General features: G+C 45.1%; 2 protein-coding genes across 7 annotated transcripts in view; both read left to right on the plus strand.

Annotated features, from left to right (window-relative positions):
• Positions 1-5,003: 5,003 nt before the first annotated feature.
• On the plus strand, positions 5,004-14,662 carry ccdc28a (coiled-coil domain containing 28A). 4 transcript variants are annotated; one of them, XM_031787724.1, is made up of 6 exons: positions 5,004-5,157; positions 5,678-5,894; positions 5,967-6,133; positions 6,808-6,990; positions 12,177-12,199; positions 13,002-14,662. In XM_031787724.1, the coding sequence occupies exons 2-4, from the start codon at positions 5,740-5,742 to the stop codon at positions 6,987-6,989; spliced, it is 504 nt and encodes a 167-aa protein (XP_031643584.1). In that variant the 5' UTR covers positions 5,004-5,157; positions 5,678-5,739; the 3' UTR covers position 6,990; positions 12,177-12,199; positions 13,002-14,662. The 4 variants fall into 4 exon arrangements, with proteins under 4 accessions (XP_031643584.1, XP_020329596.2, XP_031643583.1 ...); XM_020474007.2 differs by having other exon boundaries at positions 6,808-6,962; positions 13,002-13,254; XM_031787723.1 differs by having other exon boundaries at positions 6,808-6,962; positions 13,006-13,254.
• Positions 14,663-18,304: 3,642 nt separating this feature from the next.
• The window catches only part of ect2l (epithelial cell transforming 2 like), a 30,849-nt gene continuing 26,989 nt past the window's right edge, over positions 18,305-22,164 (plus strand). Inside the window, exons 1-2 of one of the 3 annotated variants that reach the window (XM_031787726.1) lie at positions 18,305-18,958; positions 19,795-19,907. In XM_031787726.1, coding sequence (XP_031643586.1) covers positions 18,785-18,958; positions 19,795-19,907 — 287 coding nt within the window. In that variant the 5' untranslated portion in view covers positions 18,305-18,784. The remainder of the gene's footprint in view (positions 18,959-19,794; positions 19,908-22,164) is intronic. The other 2 variants (XM_031787727.1, XM_031787725.1) reach the window with 2 other exon arrangements.

Raw genomic sequence — 22,164 nt, forward strand, 5'->3', positions numbered from 1 at the left:
CTTTTGTCATGGCAACGGGCCACAACTCGTGCTACCGTGACAGCACACTGTGGTATTTCGACTAAGAGATATGGGAGTTGATTCATGTTTATTTTATTTTCAAAAGTCTTTGTGGGTCTGTGTAATCTGAGGGAATTATGTGTCTCCAATATATGGTCATACATTTGGCAGGAGGTTAGTTAGATAATGCAGCTCGGTTAACACATCATTTTGTTTTCCACAAAAGTCAAATGTCACCGCCAACCACTGAGCGTAAAAACATAAAGAACACCTTTCTAGTACTGAGTGAAAACAGTTATTATACTATAATATATGTGAAAAAGTACCTGATGTCAGTTAATATACTATAATATATATGAAAAAGTACCTGATGTCAGTTAATATACTATAGTATATATGAAAAAGTACCTGATGTCAGTTAATATACTATAATATATATGAAAAAGTACCTGATGTCAGTTAATATACTATAGTATATATGAAAAAGTACCTGATGTCAGTTAATATACTATAATATATATGAAAAGTACCTGATGTCAGTTAATATACTATAATGTATATGAAAAAGTACCTGATGTCAGTTAATATACTATAATATATATGAAAAAGTACCTGATGTTAGTTAATATACTATAATATATATGAAAAAGTACCTGATGTCAGTTAATATACTATAATGTATATGAAAAAGTACCTGATGTCACATCCTGACCAGAGAAAGCCTGTATTTTTCTATGGTAGAGTAGATCGGGGCGTGACTAGGGGTTTAGTCTAGTTTATATTTTCTATGTGGGGTTCTAGGTTGTTTTTTTTATATGATTCTGTCAGGGATTTCCTCCTCTTCTTCCGAAGAGGAGAGGCGAAAAGGATCAGAGGACCAATATGCGGCGTGGTAAGTGTCCATGGTTCTTTTAATACATAAATGTGCACATGAACAACTGAAACGTGTGAAAACCTAAACAGCCCTATCTGGTGCAAAACACAGAGACAAGAACAATCACACACAAACACACAGTGACACCCAGGCTACCTAAGTATGATTCTCAATCAGAGACAACTAATGACACCTGCCTCTGATTGAGAACCATACTAGGCCGAAACATAGAAATACCCAAATCATAGAAAAACAAACATAGACTGCCCACCCAACTCACGCCCTGACCATACTAAATAAATACAAAACAAAGGAAATAAAGGTCAGAACGTGACAGATTCCCAATTAGATGCCGCTGACTATCGTTGTCTCTAATTGGGGATCATACTTAAGTAGCATTTTTTCCCTCACTTGTGGGTTACGGGATATTGTTTATGTTTAGTTCCCTGTTAGGGCTGCATTGTCGTCACGGTTCGTTTATTCTTTATTGGTTTGTCTAAGTTTCACTTTCTAATAAATAATGTGGACCTCTATGTATGCTGCTCCTTGGTCCGACCCTCATTCCAACGAACCTGATTAAATTAAACCCCCTGACTATGACTGTTGAATCCCTGAGAGTCAAAATAGCATGGAGGAGAAAAAATAGAGACGGATTACTTTCTAAGGTTCAACCAACCTTTTGTTGGTGTCTCAATGTTCTCAGAAAGGTGGGACATTGGTGAATCTGAATAGATAAGGCCTGACAAAATACTAACTCTTTATCCTGATGGTCTACATCTTGGTGTTTACATCCTGGGTATTACTGCCATCACCACAGCAGCTAGATAACTGTGGTTCCACATCCTGGGGTTTACATCCTGGGTATTACTGCATTCACCACAGCAGCTAGATAACTGTGGTTTACATCCTGGGGTTTACATCCTGGGTATTACTGCATTCACCACAGCAGCTAGATAACTGTGGTTCCACATCCTGGGGTTTACATCCTGGGGTTTACATCCTGGGGTTTACATCCTGGGGTATTACTGCCATCACCACAGCAGCTAGATAACTGTGGTTCCACATCCTGGGGTTTACATCCTGGGTATTACTGCATTCACCACAGCAGCTAGATAACTGTGGTTTACATCCTGGGGTTTACATCCTGGGTATTACTGCCATCACCACAGCAGCTAGATAACTGTGGTCTACATCCTGGGGTTTACATCCTGGGTATTACTGCATTCACCACAGCAGCTAGATAACTGTGGTTTACATCCTGGGGTTTACATCCTGGGTATTACTGCATTCACCACAGCAGCTAGATAACTGTGGTCTACATCCTGGGTATTACTGCATTCACCACAGCAGCTAGATAATTGTGGTCTACATCCTGGGGTTTACATCCTGGGTATTACTGCCATCACCACAGCAGCTAGATAACTGTGGTCTACATCCTGGGGTTTACATCCTGGGTATTACTGCATTTACCACAGCAGCTAGATAACTGTGGCCTACATCCTGGGTATTACTGCCATCACCACAGCAGCTAGATAACTGTGGTCTACATCCTGGAGTTTACATCCTGGGGTTTACATCCTGGGTATTACTGCATTCACCACAGCAGCTAGATATCTGTGGTTCCACATCCTGGGGTTTACATCCTGGGTATTACTGCATTCACCACAGCAACTAGATAACTGTGGTCTACATCCTGGGTATTACTGCATTCACCACAGCAGCTAGATAACTGTGGTTCCACATCTTGGTGTTTACATCCTGGGTATTACTGCATTCACCACAGCAGCTAGATAACTGTGGTCCACATCCTGTGGTCTACATCCTGGGTATTACTGCATTCACTACAGCAGCTAGATAAATGTGGCCTACATCCTGGGTATTACTGCCATCACCACAGCAGCTAGATATCTGTGGTTCCACATCCTGGGGTTTACATCCTGGGTATTACTGCATTCACCACAGCAACTAGATAACTGTGGTCTACATCCTGGGTATTACTGCATTCACCACAGCAGCTAGATAACTGTGGTTCCACATCTTGGTGTTTACATCCTGGGTATTACTGCATTCACCACAGCAGCTAGATAACTGTGGTCCACATCCTGTGGTCTACATCCTGGGTATTACTGCATTCACCACAGCAGCTAGATAACTGTGGTTCCACATCTTGGTGTTTACATCCTGGGTATTACTGCATTCACCACAGCAGCTAGATAACTGTGGTCCACATCCTGTGGTCTACATCCTGGGTATTACTGCATTCACCACAGCAGCTAGATAACTGTGGTTCCACATCTTGGTGTTTACATCCTGGGTATTACTGCATTCACCACAGCAGCTAGATAACTGTGGTTCCACATCTTGGTGTTTACATCCTGGGTATTACTGCATTCACCACAGCAGCTAGATAACTGTGGTCCACATCCTGTGGTCTACATCCTGGGTATTACTGCATTCACTACAGCAGCTAGATAAATGTGGCCTACATCCTGGGTATTACTGCCATCACCACAGCAGCTAGATATCTGTGGTTCCACATCCTGGGGTTTACATCCTGGGTATTACTGCATTCACCACAGCAACTAGATAACTGTGGTCTACATCCTGGGTATTACTGCATTCACCACAGCAGCTAGATAACTGTGGTTCCACATCTTGGTGTTTACATCCTGGGTATTACTGCATTCACCACAGCAGCTAGATAACTGTGGTCCACATCCTGTGGTCTACATCCTGGGTATTACTGCATTCACCACAGCAGCTAGATAACTGTGGTTCCACATCTTGGTGTTTACATCCTGGGTATTACTGCATTCACCACAGCAGCTAGATAACTGTGGTCCACATCCTGTGGTCTACATCCTGGGTATTACTGCATTCACCACAGCAGCTAGATAACTGTGGTTCCACATCTTGGTGTTTACATCCTGGGTATTACTGCATTCACCACAGCAGCTAGATAACTGTGGTTCCACATCTTGGTGTTTACATCCTGGGTATTACTGCATTCACCACAGCAGCTAGATAACTGTGGTCCACATCCTGTGGTCTACATCCTGGGTATTACTGCATTCACTACAGCAGCTAGATAACTGTGGTTCCACATCCTGGGGTTTACATCCCAATGTAGGTCAAGTGTTCCAGACCAGACTGGGGAGTTTCTCTGGACTCCACAGGTAAATCGTGGGAAAGTCATTGGTTGGACACACTCCAGGGGGACGGGGGGGGGACGGGGGACGGGGGATCAGATTCAGCTGATTGGATGGCAGCGGTAGGTACAGTTGTCCAGGTGGTCTTGCTCAGCCCCGCCGGAGAGTTCAGGTTCCAGACACTCTGTGATCTTGGAAATCAAGGCTGTTTACTAAAACATTGGTGAGTGAGACAGTTGTTTTACTGTTTATATTTTTTATTTTACCTTTATTTAACTAGGCAAGTCAGTTAAGAACAAATTCTTATTTACAATGACGGCCGACCCCCGGGCCAAACCCTAACGACGTTGGGACAATTGTGCGCCGCCCTATGGGACTCCCAATCACGGCCGGTTGTGATAAAGCCTGGAATCGAACCGGGGTCTGTAGTGACGCCTCTAGCACTGAGATGCAGTGCCTTTGACCGTTGTTCCACTACATGACTTTTTAATGCGTGGTGCTGTGAGCCACTGACCTGCTGTGTTTTGCCTCAGCCACTGAAGCATCCGTTTGGAATGTTTTCTCACCACCAAATATGGAGTATGAATATGAATAATTTCCAGTCGCGGGTAGTGGGAATGGATGGAACTGGCAGGAAAATGAGCTGACATTCTGCTCATTTTCTCATCGATGAAATATCTGATCTCAATACATTTTTCTGCTTCCAAAACTAGAATTTATTACAAACACAGTGCACTCTGTTTTATAGACCTGACTCTTTGCCAAAGTGGTCAAATATTGCTTTGTTTAGAAGGAGTGCAAGGTCGAATTGAGTTAGTTCACACACAAAACAAGCCAAAAGGATATAACTAGCTCATGTTTGGTTTTACCCAACTCCTTGCTTGTTCTGCCCAATATGCTTAATTTACTCCCACTGTAAAACGACACAGATGAACTATTTGGGTTGTAAATCATAGACGAGAGTGCAGATGTATCGCCCTCTATCGGTTTAGTCATAATAATAAGGACGACTTCGTGGCTGTGGTAACTAGTGAAGACCGCAGTCAAGCTAACAACAACAGATGAAACAGGTTTAAAATATGTTCACATCGAATGAACTAACTACGAATAACTTCAACAACGGAGAAAATTGAGGTCAGTTGCTATCTATATGTTATTACAATTTGTGTAGTAAGTTGTGTAGCTAAATCAGCTAGCCTAGTGTAGTTATTTAGGCTGATTTGATAGCAATGCTAACTAGGCTAGCTAGCTAACGTCGATAACACGTCGTTGTTTAGCTAGCTGCTTTGCTCTCGCTTTCAACAACTAGTTCAGCTATTGACAACTAGAAATACGACTTTGCTTTCCATTTTATGTGCATTTTATGTGTCTTTTCAGTGAAACTACAAAGACACTTCCGGGTTTAGTTGGCACTGAGAAGATACCAGTTCGCGTTAACTAGTTGGTAAACAAGACGAGACTTGGAAGGGCTCGCGATACTACTACTAGTTAACTTGTTAGCTATGGGTTTTGTTCGGTTGGTTAACTAGCTGGACCCAACACTAGCAGACATGCCTTGTTGTTGTCAGTAGCTGACAGTTGCAACGTAAGCTAAGTTAGTGCGAGGTTGGGGTTACTAAACTTGTCACCGTTTATTGTTTGATTACTATCCTAGATATTTTCTGCAGGAGTGTCCAGTGACTAACTACTAACTAGTGAACTACATATTATGATGCCATGGAGGATAGGAAGCTGAAGAGAAAGATTTCTAGGCCCTCCACCAACCAGGCCCCTGCCCCACCAACCAGCACCCGGAAGAACACCGCCTCAGGACGGCATCTGGGCTTCAGCCACATGGGTACACACTCCAGCCAGAAGGGGAAGAGCCGCAGGTAAGAACCATAATCATCTGGATGAATTGGACTACTTTGAGGTGAAGTTCTTAATTTGCTTGTGTGTGTCAGGGGTGTGAAGGCCAGACCGCAGCAGGCTTCAGGCAGTAAGGCAGGCCAGAGCCAGGCGGACCCCATCCAACACTCCTTTCTGACGGACGTCTCCGATGTGCAGGAGATGGAGAAAGGACTGCTGAGCCTTCTCAATGACTTCCACAATGGAAAATTACAGGCCTTTGGTGAGACCAGGGTTCCAGTGGCTCAGTGGATAAAAGCATCTGCTGCTGAAAGAGCATATTACCTGTGTGTTAGTATGCAGGTGAAGTTTTACATGAACACTATCTATGACCCCTCATCTCGCTCCCTCTCTCCCCCCCTCATCTTGCTCCCTCTTTTCCCCCCCTCATCTCGCTCCCTCTCCCCCCCCCTCATCTCGCTCCCTCTCTCCCCCCTCATCTCGCTCCCTCTCTCCCCCCTCATCTCGCTCACTCTCTCCCCCCCTCATCTCGCTCACTCTCTCCCCCCCTCACTCGCTCACTCTCTCCCCCCCCTCATCTCGCTCACTCTCTCCCCCCCCTCATCTCGCTCACTCTCTCCCCCCCTCATCTCGCTCACTCCCCCCCCCCCCCCCTCATCTCGCTCCCTCTCTCCCCCCCTCATCTCGCTCACTCTCTCCCCCCCTCATCTCGCTCACTCTCTCCCCCCCCTCATCTCGCTCACTCCCCCCCCCCCTCATCTCACCCCCCCCTCATCTCGCTCCCACTCTCTCCCCTGCCCTCTCGCTCCCTCTTTCCCCCCTCATCTCGCTCCCTCTCTCCTCCCCCTCATCTTGCTCCCGCTCTCTCCCCCCTCATCTCGCTCCCTCTCCCCCCTCATCTCGCTCCCGCTCTCTCCCCTGCCCCTCTCCCTCTAGGTAATGAGTGTTCTATAGATCAGATGGAACATGTGAGAGAGATGCAGGAGAAGTTGGCTCGGCTGCACTTTGACCTTTATGGGGAGGTGGACGAGATGCCTGAGGACCAACGGAAGACCGCCTGCGACTCCAACATGGACAAACTACTGCTCAACGTAAGATCTGGCAATAGGTTTGGTTAATGTAAGTATTCAGACCGCTTTGTGTTACAAAGTGGGGTTTTAAAATGGATTTAATTGTCAGTTTTCGTCAACAATCTACTTACTTAATTACTCTTGTCAAAGTGGAAGAACATTTTTTTTTTTTTAGATAAATAACAAATTATAACATAAATCCTGTAGTTCCATAACTATTCAGCTCCTTTGTTTAGGCAAGCCTACATTTAGTTCAGGACAAAAATCACATAAGACACATGGACTCACTGTGTGAAATAATAGAGGTTGACATGATTTTTGAATGACCTTCCTCTGTCCCCCCCCATACATACATCACCTGTAAGGTCCCTCAGTCAAGTATTGCATTTCAAGAACAGATTCATCTATAAAGACCAGGTTTTTGAAAAGCCTCATAAAGAGAGGGCAGTGATTGGTAGATGGGTAACAATAACACGAGACATTGAATATCTCTTTTTTTTTAAAGCATGATCAAGTTAATAATTATTAAGTTAATATTATATTATGGATGATGTATTAAACCAGACACACAGATTCTTTTTATATGATTTTATGTAATCTTTATTTAACTTGGCAAGTCAGTTAAGAACAAATTCTTATTTTCAATGACTGGGTTAACTGCCTGTTCAGCCACATAAGGTCTAGCATTGTCTTGCATTAGGAGGAACCCAGGGCCAACCGCACCAGCATATGGTCTCACAAGGGGTCTGAGGATCTCATCTCGGTACCTAATGGCAGTCAGGCTACCTCTGGCGAGCACATGGAGGGCTGTGTGGCCCCGAAGGAAATGCCACCCCACACCATGACTGACCCACCGCCAAACCGGTCATGCTGGAGGATGTTGCAGGCAGCAGAACGTTCTCCACGGCGTCTCCAGACTCTGTCACATGTGCTCAGTGTGAACCTGCTTTCCTCTGTGAAGAACACAGGGCACCAGTGGCGAATTTGCCAATCTTGGTGTTCTCTGGCAAATGCCAAATGTCCTGCACGGCGTTGGGCTGTAAGCACAACCCCCACCTGTGGACGTTGGGCCCTCATACAACCCTCATGGAGTCTGACGGTTTGAGCAGACACATGCACATTTGTGGCCTGCTGGAGGTCATTTTGCAGGGCTCTGGCAGTGCTCCTCCTGCTCCTCCTTGCATAAAGGCGGAGGTAGCGGTCCTGCTGCTGGGTTGTTGCCCTCCTATGGCCTCCTCCACGTCTCCTGATGTACTGGCCTGTCTCCTGGTAGCGCCTCCATGCTCTGGACACTACGCTGACAGACACAGCAAACCTTCTTGCCACAGCTCGCATTGATGTCCCATCCTGGATGAGCTGCACTACCTGAGCCACTTGTGTGGGTTGTAGACTCCGTCTCATGCTACCACTAGAGTGAAAGCACCACCAGCATTCAAAAGTGACCAAAACATCAGCCAGGAAGCATAGGAACTGAGAAGAGGTCTGTGGTCACCACCTGCAAAACCACTCCTTTATTGGGGGTGTCTTGCTAATTGCCTATAATTTCCACCTGTTGTCTATTCCATTTGCACAACAGCATGTGAAATTTGTCAATCAGTGTTGCTTCCTAAGTGGACAGTTTGATTTCACAAAGTGTGATTGACTTGGAGTTACATTGTGTTGTTTAAGTGTTCCCTTTATTTATTTTTTTGAGCAGTGTATATATATATATATATATATATATAATATACTTAATATAATTTAATATATATATATATATTAAATTAAATATATATATATTAAATATATATATATATTAAATTATATATATTAAATTATATTAAATATATATATATTAAATTATATTAAATATATATATATTAAATTATATTAAATATATATATATTAAATTATATATATGAAATATATATATATTAAATTATATATATAAAATTTTATATATTATATATTAAATATATATATATATATATATATATATATATATATATATATTATATATTAAATTATATATATTAAATATATATATTATATATTAAATTATATATATTAAATATATATATATTAAATATATATATATTAAATATATATATATTAAATTATATTAAATATATATATATTAAATTATATATATTAAATTATATAAATTATATATATATTAAATTATATATATTAAATATATATATATTAAATATATATATATTAAATTGTATATATTAAATATATATATATTAAATTATATATATTAAATATATATATATATATATATATATATATATATATATATATATATATATATATATATGAAAAAAATATATATATATATTTTTATGCTCCTGTCAGCAATGGGTAAGGCTGAAATAGCTGAATCCACTCATTTGATGGGGTGTCCACATACACTATATATAGTGTATCATGGGGAAAGGTTTCCCCATCTACACCAAAGTAAATCTACCGTTGCAAATGTCAGACTGTGAGACACATCACTCTGCAGGTTGCACATGGTGAGATTGTTGACTCCTAAATTGATTGTGCAGTTTGTTTGGGTGATTTTTTTTTTTTTTTACAGCTAACTAGCTACTTTACATGCTGATATTGGCTTTGATATTATTGTGTGTAGCAATGTTTGTTTGCTAGCTAGCCAGCCAGATAGCCCATAGAGAGAGAGCATTGCATTGAGAGAAGAGAGTGAATGTTCCTGAGTGGCCAAGTTACAGTTTGGACTTAAATCAGCTTGAAAGTCTGTCTTTCAAGACTTGAAAACAGCCATCTAGCCATGATCCCCCAACATCTTGACAGAGCTTGAAGAATAAAAAAAAAAAGAATATTGTCCAAATATTGTACAATCCAGGTGGGCAATGCTCTTATATAATTTACCCGTGAAAAAAAACTCCCAGCTGTAATTGATGCTAAAGGTGATTCTAACGTGTATTGACTCAAGGAGCTGAATAACTTTGCGAACCTTTAATTTGTGTAAATAAAAAATATAGATTGTTGACAAAAAAAAACAACCATTAAATCCATTTTAATCCCACTTTGTAACACAATAAAATGTGAAGAAATCCAAGGGGTCTGAATACTTTTGCAAGAGACTATATATTTTTGGAGTGGGACGATTCCATCCGTCATATTTATTTTGTTTATTGGAAAGAAAGAGGAGAGTGCTGAAATAGAAGTGGGATGGATTCTAACCCACGCTGCAGGGGTAGCTGTGGATTCTAACCCACGCTGCAGGGGTAGCTGTGGATTCTAACCCACGCTGCAGGGGTAGATGTGGATTCTAACCCACGCTGCAGGGGTAGATGTGGATTCTAACCCACGCTACAGGGGTAGATGTGGATTCTAACCCACGCTGCAGGGGTAGATGTGGATTCTAGCCCACGCTGCAGGGGTAGATGTGGATTCTAACCCACGCTACAGGGGTAGATGTGGATTCTAACCCACGCTGCAGGGGTAGATGTGGATTCTAACCCACGCTGCAGGGGTAGATGTGGATTCTAGCCCACGCTGCAGGGGTAGATGTGGATTCTAACCCAAGCTGCAGGGGTAGATGTGGATTCTAACCCACGCTGCAGGGGTAGATGTGGATTCTAACCCACGCTGCAGGGGTAGATGTGGATTCTAACCCACGCTGCAGGGGTAGATGTGGATTCTAACCCACGCTGCAGGGGTAGATGTGGATTCTAACCCACGCTACAGGGGTAGATGTGGATTCTAACCCACGCTGCAGGGGTAGATGTGGATTCTAACCCACGCTGCAGGGGTAGATGTGGATTCTAACCCACGCTACAGGGGTAGATGTGGATTCTAACCCACGCTGCAGGGGTAGATGTGGATTCTAGCCCACGCTGCAGGGGTAGATGTGGATTCTAACCCACGCTACAGGGGTAGATGTGGATTCTAACCCACGCTGCAGGGGTAGATGTGGATTCTAACCCACGCTGCAGGGGTAGATGTGGATTCTAGCCCACGCTGCAGGGGTAGATGTGGATTCTAACCCAAGCTGCAGGGGTAGATGTGGATTCTAACCCACGCTGCAGGGGTAGATGTGGATTCTAACCCACGCTGCAGGGGTAGATGTGGATTCTAACCCACGCTGCAGGGGTAGATGTGGATTCTAACCCACGCTGCAGGGGTAGATGTGGATTCTAACCCACGCTACAGGGGTAGATGTGGATTCTAACCCACGCTGCAGGGGTAGATGTGGATTCTAACCCACGCTGCAGGGGTAGCTGTGGATTCTAACCCACGCTGCAGGGGTAGCTGTGGATTCTAACCCACGCTGCAGGGGTAGATGTGGATTCTAACCCACGCTGCAGGGGTAGATGTGGATTCTAACCCACGCTGCAGGGGTAGATGTGGATTCTAACCCACGCTGCAGGGGTAGATGTGGATTCTAACCCACGCTGCAGGGGTAGATGTGGATTCTAACCCACGCTGCAGGGGTAGATGTGGATTCTAGCCCACTCTACAGGGGTAGATGTGGATTCTAGCCCACTCTACAGGGGTAGATGTGGATTCTAGCCCACGCTGCAGGTGTAGATGTGGATTCTAGCCCACGCTACAGGGGTAGATGTGGATTCTAGCCCACGCTGCAGGGGTAGATGTGGATTCTAGCCCACGCTGCAGGGGTAGATGTGGATTCTAACCCACGCTGCAGGGGTAGATGTGGATTCTAGCCCACTCTACAGGGGTAGATGTGGATTCTAGCCCACTACAGGGGTAGATGTGGATTCTAACCCACGCTGCAGGGGTAGATGTGGATTCTAGCCCACTCTACAGGGGTAGATGTGGATTCTAGCCCACTACAGGGGTAGATGTGGATTCTAGCCCACGCTGCAGCCTCGCGCTTCAACGCTCTTAGTTGTTGTGGAATTTGACCCACTTGGCTGTTTACTACTTTCTGCGTCATATCGCAGAGTCTACCTTTTTTTTTAAGTGTTTGTTGGATCTTGAAATTCTGTTAACACTGTGAAAGTACTTGGTAGCCGTCTCGGCCCTAAGATCCCAACACACAGGGCCTCCCTCAGCGTGTCAAACAGGGATTTCTCCGTTTTCACAAGGCCAAAGTTAGGCCTAATCTCCAGATCTAAGCCTTCTCATGTGAGAACAAAGCCACACACTCACACACACACACACACACACACCTCATGCTCTATGTATGTATCTTGGCTCAATGGAATGAAACGGCTCAATGTTAGCTCAATGTAATGAAACATCTCTGTCCCTCTCCTACAGCTAGAGGAACTGAGTTCGTCAATGTATCCTTTTAGAAGACGTGTGTGTGTGTGTGTGTGTGTGTGTGTGTGTGTGTGTGTGTGTGTGTGTGTGTGTGTGCCGACTTGTGTACTGCGTGCACAGAGCGAGTGAGTGAGGGGTGGGGGGGGGAGCTCAGAGCAGAGTGAGTGAGGGGTGGGGGGGGGCTCAGAGCAGAGTGAGGGGTGGGGGGGCTCAGAGCAGAGTGAGTGAGGGGTGGGGGGGAGCTCAGAGCAGAGCAGAGTGAGTGAGGGGTGGGGGGGAGCTCAGAGCAGAGTGAGTGAGGTGTGTGGGGGGGGCTCAGAACAGAGTGAGTGAGTGGTGGGGGGGGCTCAGAACAGAGTGAGTGAGGTGTGGGGGGGGCTCAGAACAGAGTGAGTGAGGTGTGGGGGGGGCTCAGAACAGAGTGAGTGAGGTGTGGGGGGGGCTCAGAACAGAGTGTGTGGGGGGGGGCTCAGAACAGAGTGAGTGAGGTGTGGGGGGGGGCTCAGAACAGAGTGAGTGAGGTGTGGGGGGGGGCTCAGAACAGAGTGAGTGAGGTGTGGGGGGGGCTCAGAACAGAGTGAGTGAGGTGTGGGGGGGGCTCAGAACAGAGTGAGTGAGGTGTGTGGGGGGGGGCTCAGAACAGAGTGAGTGAGGTGTGGGGGGGGGGGCTCAGAACAGAGTGAGTGAGGTGTGGGGGGGGGCTCAGAACAGAGTGAGTGAGGTGTGGGAGGGGGGGGCTCAGAGCAGAGTGAGTGAGGTGTGTGTGTGTGTGTGTGTGTGTGTTTCAGCTGTTCTCCTTGACTCCAATCTCCTCTCCACAAGTCAGAAGCTGAATCTGGCAGACAGCCAGGAGATACCCAGGACAGCCAGCATTTAAGTCGGTCTGCAGTCAAGTCTCATCTCCTTGTCTCCTAACCTCTTCTCCTTATTTGATTTCCTTATCCCCTAAATTCATTTCCTTATATGCCTCTTCGCTTCTCCTCTAACATCCCCTCCCCTCTTCTCCTCTACCGTCCCCTCTCCCGTCCCCTCTTCTCCTCTCCCGTCCCCTCTCCCGTCCCCTCTTCTCCTCTAACATCCCCTCCCCTCTTCTCCTCTCCCGTCCCCTCTTCTCCTCTCCCGTCCCCTCTCCCGTCCCCTCTTCTCCTCTAACATCCCCTCCCCTCTTCTCCTCTACCGTCCCCTCTCCCGTCCCCTCTTCTCCTCTACCGTCCTCTCTCCCGTCCCCTATTCTCCTCTAACATCCCCTCCCCTCTTCTCTTCTCCTCTCCTCCCCTCTCCCCTCTCCCGTCCCCTCTTCTCCTCTACCGTCCCCTCTCCCGTCCCTTCTTCTCCTCCACCTTCTCCTCTACCGTCCCCTCTCCCGTCCCCCTATTCTCCTCTAACATCCACTCCCCCTCCCCTCTTCTCCTCTACCCTGCCCTCTCCCGTCCCCTCTTCTCCTCTAACATCCACTCCCCTCTTCTCCTCTCCTCCCCTCTCCCCTCTCCCGTCCCCTCTTCTCCTCTACCGTCCCCTCTCCCGTCCCCTATTCTCCTCTACCGTCCCGTCCCCTCTTCTCCTCTAACATCCACTCCCCTCTTCTCCTCTCCCGTCCCCTCTTCTCCTCTACCGTACCCTCTCCCGTCCCCTCTTCTCCTCTACCGTACCCTCTCCCGTCCCCTCTTCTCCTCTACCGTCCCCTCTCCCGTCCCCTATTCTCCTCTACCGTCCCCTCTCCCGTCCCCTATTCTCCTCTACCGTCCCCTCTCCCGTCCCCTATTCTCCTCTAACATCCACTCCCCTCCCCTCTTCTCCTCTACCCTGCCCTCTCCCGTCCCCTTTTCTCTTCTTCTCTCCCCCACCCTCCCCTCTTCTCCCCTCTCCCGTCCCCTCTTCTCCTCCAACATCCCCTCCCCTCTTCTCCACTCTCCACCCTCCCTTCTTCTCCACTCTCCCCTCTTCCCCCCCCCCTCTTCTCCTCTACCCTGTCCCCCCCCCCCCCCCCCCCCCCCCCCCCCCCCCCTCTTCCCTCTCCTCTCCTTGGGGCTAGGGGTTTATGTGATTGGGCCTAATCACCATCCTCCACTTATCTGTCGAACACACTGCAAACACAGTTGCACATATTTGTGACTTTGTTTAAAGGGGGAAACTCACTGCACATATCCACATGAGTGTCTGGACAAATGTTCATGCCTTTTTTTAATTGTTTGCCTTTTTATTGTTGCCTTGGTTTGAACCAGTGTTACATTGAGATATAAAGAAATATATATATTTATTTAAATATATATATTTGACCTTCTCCTACACATATTTGTCTTATATGCAGTTGGAATGCAATAATCATATTTGAAACTGCTTGATTGTCAACCTTTTATTTAGAGTAATCCTGTACATTACAGATTGAGGTTTTATTGTTTATTAATGTGGTTGGGGTGGATTGTTCTGATTTATTTTCCTCAGTTTTAGGAAAAAGTCAATAAAGAGAATTCTAATGACTTGAATCATGTTTCTGTGCTTTATTCATATAATGGATGGTGGTGACGAGGCCTCATCCCCCCCCTATCTGAGATATCTACTGCAGCCCTCATCCTCCACATACAACACCCGTTCTGCCAGTCACATTCTGTTAAAGGTCTCCAAAGCACACACATCCCTGGGTCGCTCCTCTTTTCAGTTCACTGCAGCTAGCGACTGGAACGAGCTGAAAAAAAACACTCAAACTGGACAGTTTTATCTCCATCTCTTCATTCAAAGACTCAATCATGGACACTCTTACTGACAGTTGTGGCTGCTTTGTGTGATGTATGGTTGTCTCTAAATTCTTGCCCTTTGTGCTGTTGTCTGTGCCCAATAATGTTTGTACCATATCATAACCACCATCAATAAAAGACAATACTGTGCAGCCGTCTTCATCGACCGGGCCAAGGCTTTCGACTCTGTCAATCACCACATTCTTATCGGCAGACTCAACAGCCTTGGTTTCTCAAATGACTGCCTCACCTGGTTCACCTACTACTACTCAGAGTTCAGTGTGTCAAATCAGAGGGTCTGTTGTCCGGGCCTCTGGCAGTCTCTATGGGGGTGCCACGATTCAATTCTCGGGCCGACTCTTTTCTCTGTATACATCAATGATGTCGCTCCTGCTGCTGGTGAGTCTCTGATCCACCTCTACGCAGACGACACCATTCTGTATACCTCTGGCCCTTCGTTGGACACTGTTAACTAACCTCCAGACGAGGTTACCCACCCGCAGCACGCGCTCCAGCAGGTATATTTCACTGGTCACCCCCAAAGCCAATTCCTCCTTTGGCCACCTTTCCTTCCAATTCTCTGATGCAAATGACTGGAACTAATTGCAAAAATCACTGAAGCCGGAGACTCATACCTCCCTCACTAACTTTAAGCATCAGCTGTCAGAGCAGCTCACAGATCACTGCACATGTACATATCCCATCTGTACATAGCCCATCTGCACATAGCCCATCTGTACATAGCCCATCTGTAAACCTCCCATCTGTACATAGCCCATCTGTACATAGCCCATCTGTAAATAGCCCATCTGTACATAGCCCATCTGTACATAGCCCATCTGTACATAGCCCATCTGTAATAACCCATCTGTACATAGCCCATCTGTAAATAGCCCATCTGTAAATAGCCCATCTGTAAACAGCCCATCTGTAAATAGCCCATCTGTACATAGCCCATCTGTAAATATCCCATCTGTAAATAGCCCATCTGTACATAGCCCATCTGTAAATAGGCCATCTGTACATAGCCCATCTGTAAACATCCCATCTGTAAACAGCCCATCTGTACATAGCCCATCTGTAAATAGCCCATATGTAAACAGCCCATCTGTAAACAGCCCATCTGTAAACAGCCCATCTGTACATAGCCCGTCTGTACATAGCCCATCTGTAAACAGCCCATCTGTAAATAACCCATCTGTAATAACCCATCTGTACATAGCCCATCTGTACATATCCCATCTGTACATAGCCCATCTGTAAACAGCCCATCTGTAAATAACCCATCTGTAATAACACATCTGTACATACCCCATCTGTACATAGCCCATCTGTACATAGCCCATCTGTAAATAGCCCATCCAACTACAGCATTCCCATATTGTTATTTATTTTGGCTCCTTTGCACCCCAGTATCTTTACTTGCACATTCATCTCGACCAGGTCGCAGTTGTAAATGAGAACTTGTTCTCAACTGGCCTACCTGGTTAAATAAAGGTGAAATAAAAAAAATATTCTGCACATCTATCACTCCAGTGTTTAATTGCTAAATTGTAATTACTTCGCCACTACGGCCTATTTATTGCCTTACCTCCCTAATCTTACCTCATTTGCACACACTGTATATATATATATATTTCTATATTGTGTTATTGACTGTGTGTTTGTTTATTCCATGTGTAACTCTGTTTGTGTCACACTACTTGGCTTTATCTTGGCCAGGTCGCAGTTGCAAATGAGAACTGGTTCTCCAATGGCCTACCTGGTTAAATAAAGGTGAAATTAATGCAATACCATGTTTTGTGCCACTACCATGTTGTTGTCATGTTGTGTTGTTGCTTTGCTATGTTGTCATGTGTTGCTGCCTTGCTATGTTGTCTTGTGTTGCTGCTTTGCTATGTTGTCATGTGTTGCTGCCTTGCTATGTTGTCATGTGTTGCTGCCTTGCTATGTTGTCATGTGTTGCTGCCATGCTATGTTGTCATGTGTTGCTGCCATGCTATGTTGTCATGTGTTGCTGCCTTGCTACGTTGTCATGTGTTGCTGCCTTGCTATGTTGTCATGTGTTGCTGCCTTGCTATGTTGTCATGTGTTGCTGCCTTGCTATGTTGTCATGTGTTGCTGCCTTGCTACGTTGTCATGTGTTGCTGCCTTGCTACGTTGTCATGTGTTGCTGCCTTGCTATGTTGTCATGTGTTGCTGCCTTGCTACGTTGTCATGTGTTGCTGCCTTGCTATGTTGTCATGTGTTGCTGCCTTGCTATGTTGTCATGTGTTGCTGCCTTGCTATGTTGTCATGTGTTGCTGCCTTGCTACGTTGTCATGTGTTGCTGCCTTGCTATGTTGTCATGTGTTGCTGCCTTGCTATGTTGTCATGTGTTGCTGCCTTGCTACGTTGTCATGTGTTGCTGCCTTGCTATGTTGTCATGTGTTGCTGCCTTGCTATGTTGTCATGTGTTGCTGCCTTGCTATGTTGTCATGTGTTGCTGCCTTGCTACGTTGTCATGTGTTGCTGCCTTGCTATGTTGTCATGTGTTGCTGCCTTGCTATGTTGTCATGTGTTGCTGCCTTGCTATGTTGTCATGTGTTGCTGCCTTGCTACGTTGTCATGTGTTGCTGCCTTGCTATGTTGTCATGTGTTGCTGCCTTGCTATGTTGTTATGTGTTGCTGCCTTGCTGTGTTGTTATGTGTTTCTGCCTTGCTGTGTTGTTATGTGTTGCTGCCATGCTGTGTTGTTATGTGTTGCTGCCTTGCTGTGTTGTTATGTGTTGCTGCCTTGCTGTGTTGTTATGTGTTGCTGCCATGCTGTGTTGTTATGTGTTGCTGCCTTGCTGTGTTGTTATGTGTTGCTGCCTTGCTGTGTTGTTATGTGTTGCTGCCTTGCTATGTTATGTGTTGCTGCCATGCTGTGTTGTTATGTGTTGCTGCCATGCTATGTTGTTGTCTTAGATCTCTTTATGTAGTGTTGTCTCTCTTGTTGTGACGTTTTGTCCTATAAATTAAAGATTTTAATCTCAGCACCCATCCCAGCAGGAAGCCTTTTGGTAAGCCTTCATTGTAAATACGAATTTGTTCTTAACCTAGTTAAAGGTCAAAAAAATAAAAAATAAAAGTATGTTTTCACCTGGTGATCTTTGTGCACATCTTAATAATGTCCAAGACTTGAATTTCCCTTCAGGGGAAATAATGTCCCCTTACTTTTGCCGCTCCCCACAAGTGATGCATTTCAGCAAATGATTGTGTAGTAACTCTATCAGTGACAGATCATGTGCGGAGCACAGGCCGATCCTGTTGACCAAGCAGCCTAGACTACTCCGTAACCAAAGCCTCCCAGTGCGCGCGCACTGTAGGAACCCGACACTCCGAATCTGATTTGTATTCCTCGTGTCCACTCTTGTCACGTCTCCAGAACCCATTGGATGAGAAGGTCGGTGAACAGGGACCACTACCGGGGGTGTGCGTGGGAATGTTGCATGCGCCTTATGCTCTAGTTTCTGTTATTCTGTCTCTAAGGAGACCGGGCAAGGAGAGGGAGGAATTGTGGGGAAGGAGAGTAGGTTTTTAAATAAATTGCACTTTATAGTCACACTTGTGCTGGTCTATGGAATAATTTGTGAAATTACATTGCATAGGACCTCCTTCACCGGCCAGTTTTTGAAACGCAGGTAAATGTATCACCGCTGAATCATTGTATTATCAGATGTTTAACTGGACTGTTGACTGAAGAAGATTTTACCCGCACTTTGTTTAAAATATTGAATTTGAACCACACAAACAATCGCATATAAAAGGCTACCCAAAAGAAGGCTATCGATTTAAATTAAACAGAGCGTAATCGGGTAGTATCCTCAACTGGCCCAAACCACCCATAAAATGACATCCGTGGATCTGACCGTTCGGTCCAGTCCTGGTCCTAACCCAGGTCCTCACAGCGAGACAGACTACCAACCCCAGTCGGCCCTGATGCATCGCAGCTCGTTCACAGGGACAGCCGACACCCGCTTCAGTGCCTGGACCCCCATCACAAACAAGACCTCCAACCACCAGGTCAGCCGAGTGAGATAAGACAAGCAATCCTTTTCCGTTCTCCTTGTTATTTTTGTTGTGGTTTTCCACCACCTTGGCCTTCCCTACTAAAACATATTTATATTGGAGTAATTTAGGAGAGGTGACTTACAGTAATGAGTGCATGTTATTTTTGTACTGGTGCCTTGTGGGAATCGAACCCATAACCCAGCGTTGGTAGCACCATGCCAACTGATCCACAAGGGACAAATCTCCATATAACTTGTACATCTATTCATTCCCATGCTACTATATTTTTGCAAAAAATACCCTGCCATTGTGCCCTTGAGCACAAGTACTCTGGCGCCAGCTGACCCATTGTCTGCTTCAGGGTAGGCTGTGTGTGTCTCGGGGTAGACTGTGTGTGTGTGTCTTGGAGTAGGCTGTGTGTGTGTGTCTCGGGGTAGACTGTGTGTGTAGACTGTGTGTGTGTGTGTCTTGGAGTAGTTTGTGTGTGTGTGTCTCGGGGGTAGACTGTGTGTGTGTGTCTCGGAGTAGACTGTGTGTGTGTTTGTGTGTGTGTCTCGGAGTAGGCTGTGTGTGTGTCTCAGGGTAGGCTACGTGTGTGTGTCTCGGAGTAGGCTGTGTTTATTTCTCAGGGTAGGCTGTGTTTTTCTCAGGGTAGGCTGTTTTTCTCAGGGTAGGCTGTGTTTGTCTCAGGGTAGGCTGTGTTTGTCTCAGGGTAGGCTGTGTTTGTCTCAGGGTAGGCTGTGTGTTTGTGTGTTGAGATGTTGGGTTGTGAGCATTAAGATACATCTCCTCCTCTGTAAGTTAATGTAAATTAATGTTAATCTACATCTTGTTCTATGACCTGTCAGTTGTTTGAGGAGCGGACCACCCTGGTGCTTCACTGGTTTGACCTTTGGACTGACCGCCAGAGAAAACTCTTCCTGCAGGCGCTGCTGTCACAATGCACCAGGTCCCAGCTCAAGTAAGCCCTTCTGACAGACAGGGGCCTCTGACAGGCCTATTGTTATGGTTTATCTGGATCCCCATGAGTTTTTGCAGAAACAGCAGATACTCTTCCTGGGGTCCACAACAACAAAACAAACACAAAACATGGCAAGTAACAAAACACTGATACACTGATAGACAAGGACGTGTGTGTGTGTGTGTGTGTGTGTGTGTGTGTGTGTGTGTGTGTGTGTGTGTGTGTGTGTGTGTGTGTGTGTGTGTATATGTGTGTGTGTGTGTGTGTGTGTGTGTGTGTGTGTGTGTGTGTGCGTGTGTGCGCGCGCGTGTGTGTGCGTGTGTGCGTGTGTGTGTGTGTGCGTGCGTGCGTGCGTGTGTGTGTGTGTGTGTGTGTGTGTGCGTGTATGTGTGTGTGTGTGTGTGTGCGCGTGCGTGTGTGTGTGTGTGTGTGGTTCCCCTCACAGTCCTTGCCCTTCTATGAAATGTTGTTTAAACCTCTCTGGTAGCGTCCCACCTCGACAACAGCCAGTGAAATTGCAGGGCGCCAAATTCAAACAACAGAAATCTCATAATACAAATTCCTCAAATATACAAGTATTTTACACCATTTTAAAGATACACTTCTTATTAATCCAACCACAGTGTCCGATTTCAAAAAGACTTTACGACGAAAGCACACCAAACGATTATGTTAGGTCTGCACCCAGTCACAGAAAAACACAGCCATTTTTCCAGCCAAAGAGAGGAGTCACAAAAAGCAGAAATAGAGAGAAAATGAATCACTAACCTTTGATGATCTTCATGAGATGACACTCATAGGACTTCATGTTACACAATACATGTATGTTTTGTTCGATAAAGTTCATATTTATATCCAAAAATCTCAGTTTACATTGGCGCGTTATGTTCAGTAGTTCCAAAACATCCGGGGCGGCAGCGTAGCCTAGTGGTTAGAGCGTTGGACTAGTAACCGGAAGGTTGCGAGTTCAATCCCCCGAGCTGACAAGGTACAAATCTGTCGTTCTGCCCCTGAACAGGCAGTTAACCCACTGTTCCCAGGCCGTCATTGAAAATAAGAATGTGTTCTTAACTGACTTGCCTGGTTAAATAAAGGTAAAATAAAATAAAATAAAAAAGAGAGCCACATCAATTTACAGAAATACTCAAAATAAACATAAATAAACATTGATAAAAGACACAAGTGTTATACATGGAACTGTGTTATGCATGTAATTATAGATACACTTCTCCTTAATGCATCCACTGTGTAATTATAGATACACTTCTCCTTAATGCATCCACTGTGTAATTATAGATACACTTCTCCTTAATGCATCCACTGTGTCAGATTTTTTTTTAACTTTAAGGAAAAAGCACACCATGCAATAATCTGAGTACAGCGCTCAGACACAAAAACAAGCCATACAGATATCTGTCACGTTGTGGAGTCAACAGATGTCAGAAATAGCATTATAAATATTCACTTACCTTTGATCTTCATCAGAATGCACTCCCAGGAATCACAGTTCCACAATAAATGTTTGTTTTGTTCGATAAAGTCCATCATTTATGTCCAAATATCTCCCTTTCGTTCGCACGTTTAGCCCAGTAATCCAAATTCATGAGGCGCGATCACTAGGTCCAGACGAAAAGTCAAAAAGTTCTGTTACTGTCCATAGAAACATGTCAAACGATATATAGAATCAATCTTTAGGATGTTTTTAACATAAATCTTGCCATCTAGTGGAACCCTTAGGAAGTGCTATATGTCCCCGTAGACACTGTATATTCGATAGGCAATGACTTGAAAAACTACAAACCTCAGATTTCCCACTTCCTGGAGTGATTTTTTTCTCAGATTTTCGCCTGCCATATGAGTTCTGTTATACTCACAGACATCATTCGAACCGTTTTAGAAACGGCAGAGTGTTTTCTATCCAAATCTACTAATTATATGCATATATTAGATTCTGGGCCTGAGTGACTATGCATAGATAATAAACAGCGAGTAGTAGCAGTGTACAAAACAAATGGAGGGTCAATGTAAATAGTCCGGTGGCCATTTGATTAATTGTTCAGCAGTCTGATGGCTTGGAGGTAGAAGTTGTTAAGGAGCCTTTTGGACCTAGACTTGGCGCTCCGGTACCGCTTGTCTTGCGGTAGCAGAGAAAACAGTCTAAGACTTGGATGACTGGAGTCTCTATTTTATGGGCTTTCCTCTGACACTGCCTGGTATAGAGGTCCTGGATGACAGGAAGCTTGGCCCCAGTGATGTA

The sequence above is a fragment of the Oncorhynchus kisutch genome, linkage group LG14 (genome assembly GCF_002021735.2).
Source record: "Oncorhynchus kisutch isolate 150728-3 linkage group LG14, Okis_V2, whole genome shotgun sequence".
NCBI classification, from domain to species: Eukaryota; Metazoa; Chordata; class Actinopteri; order Salmoniformes; family Salmonidae; genus Oncorhynchus; species Oncorhynchus kisutch.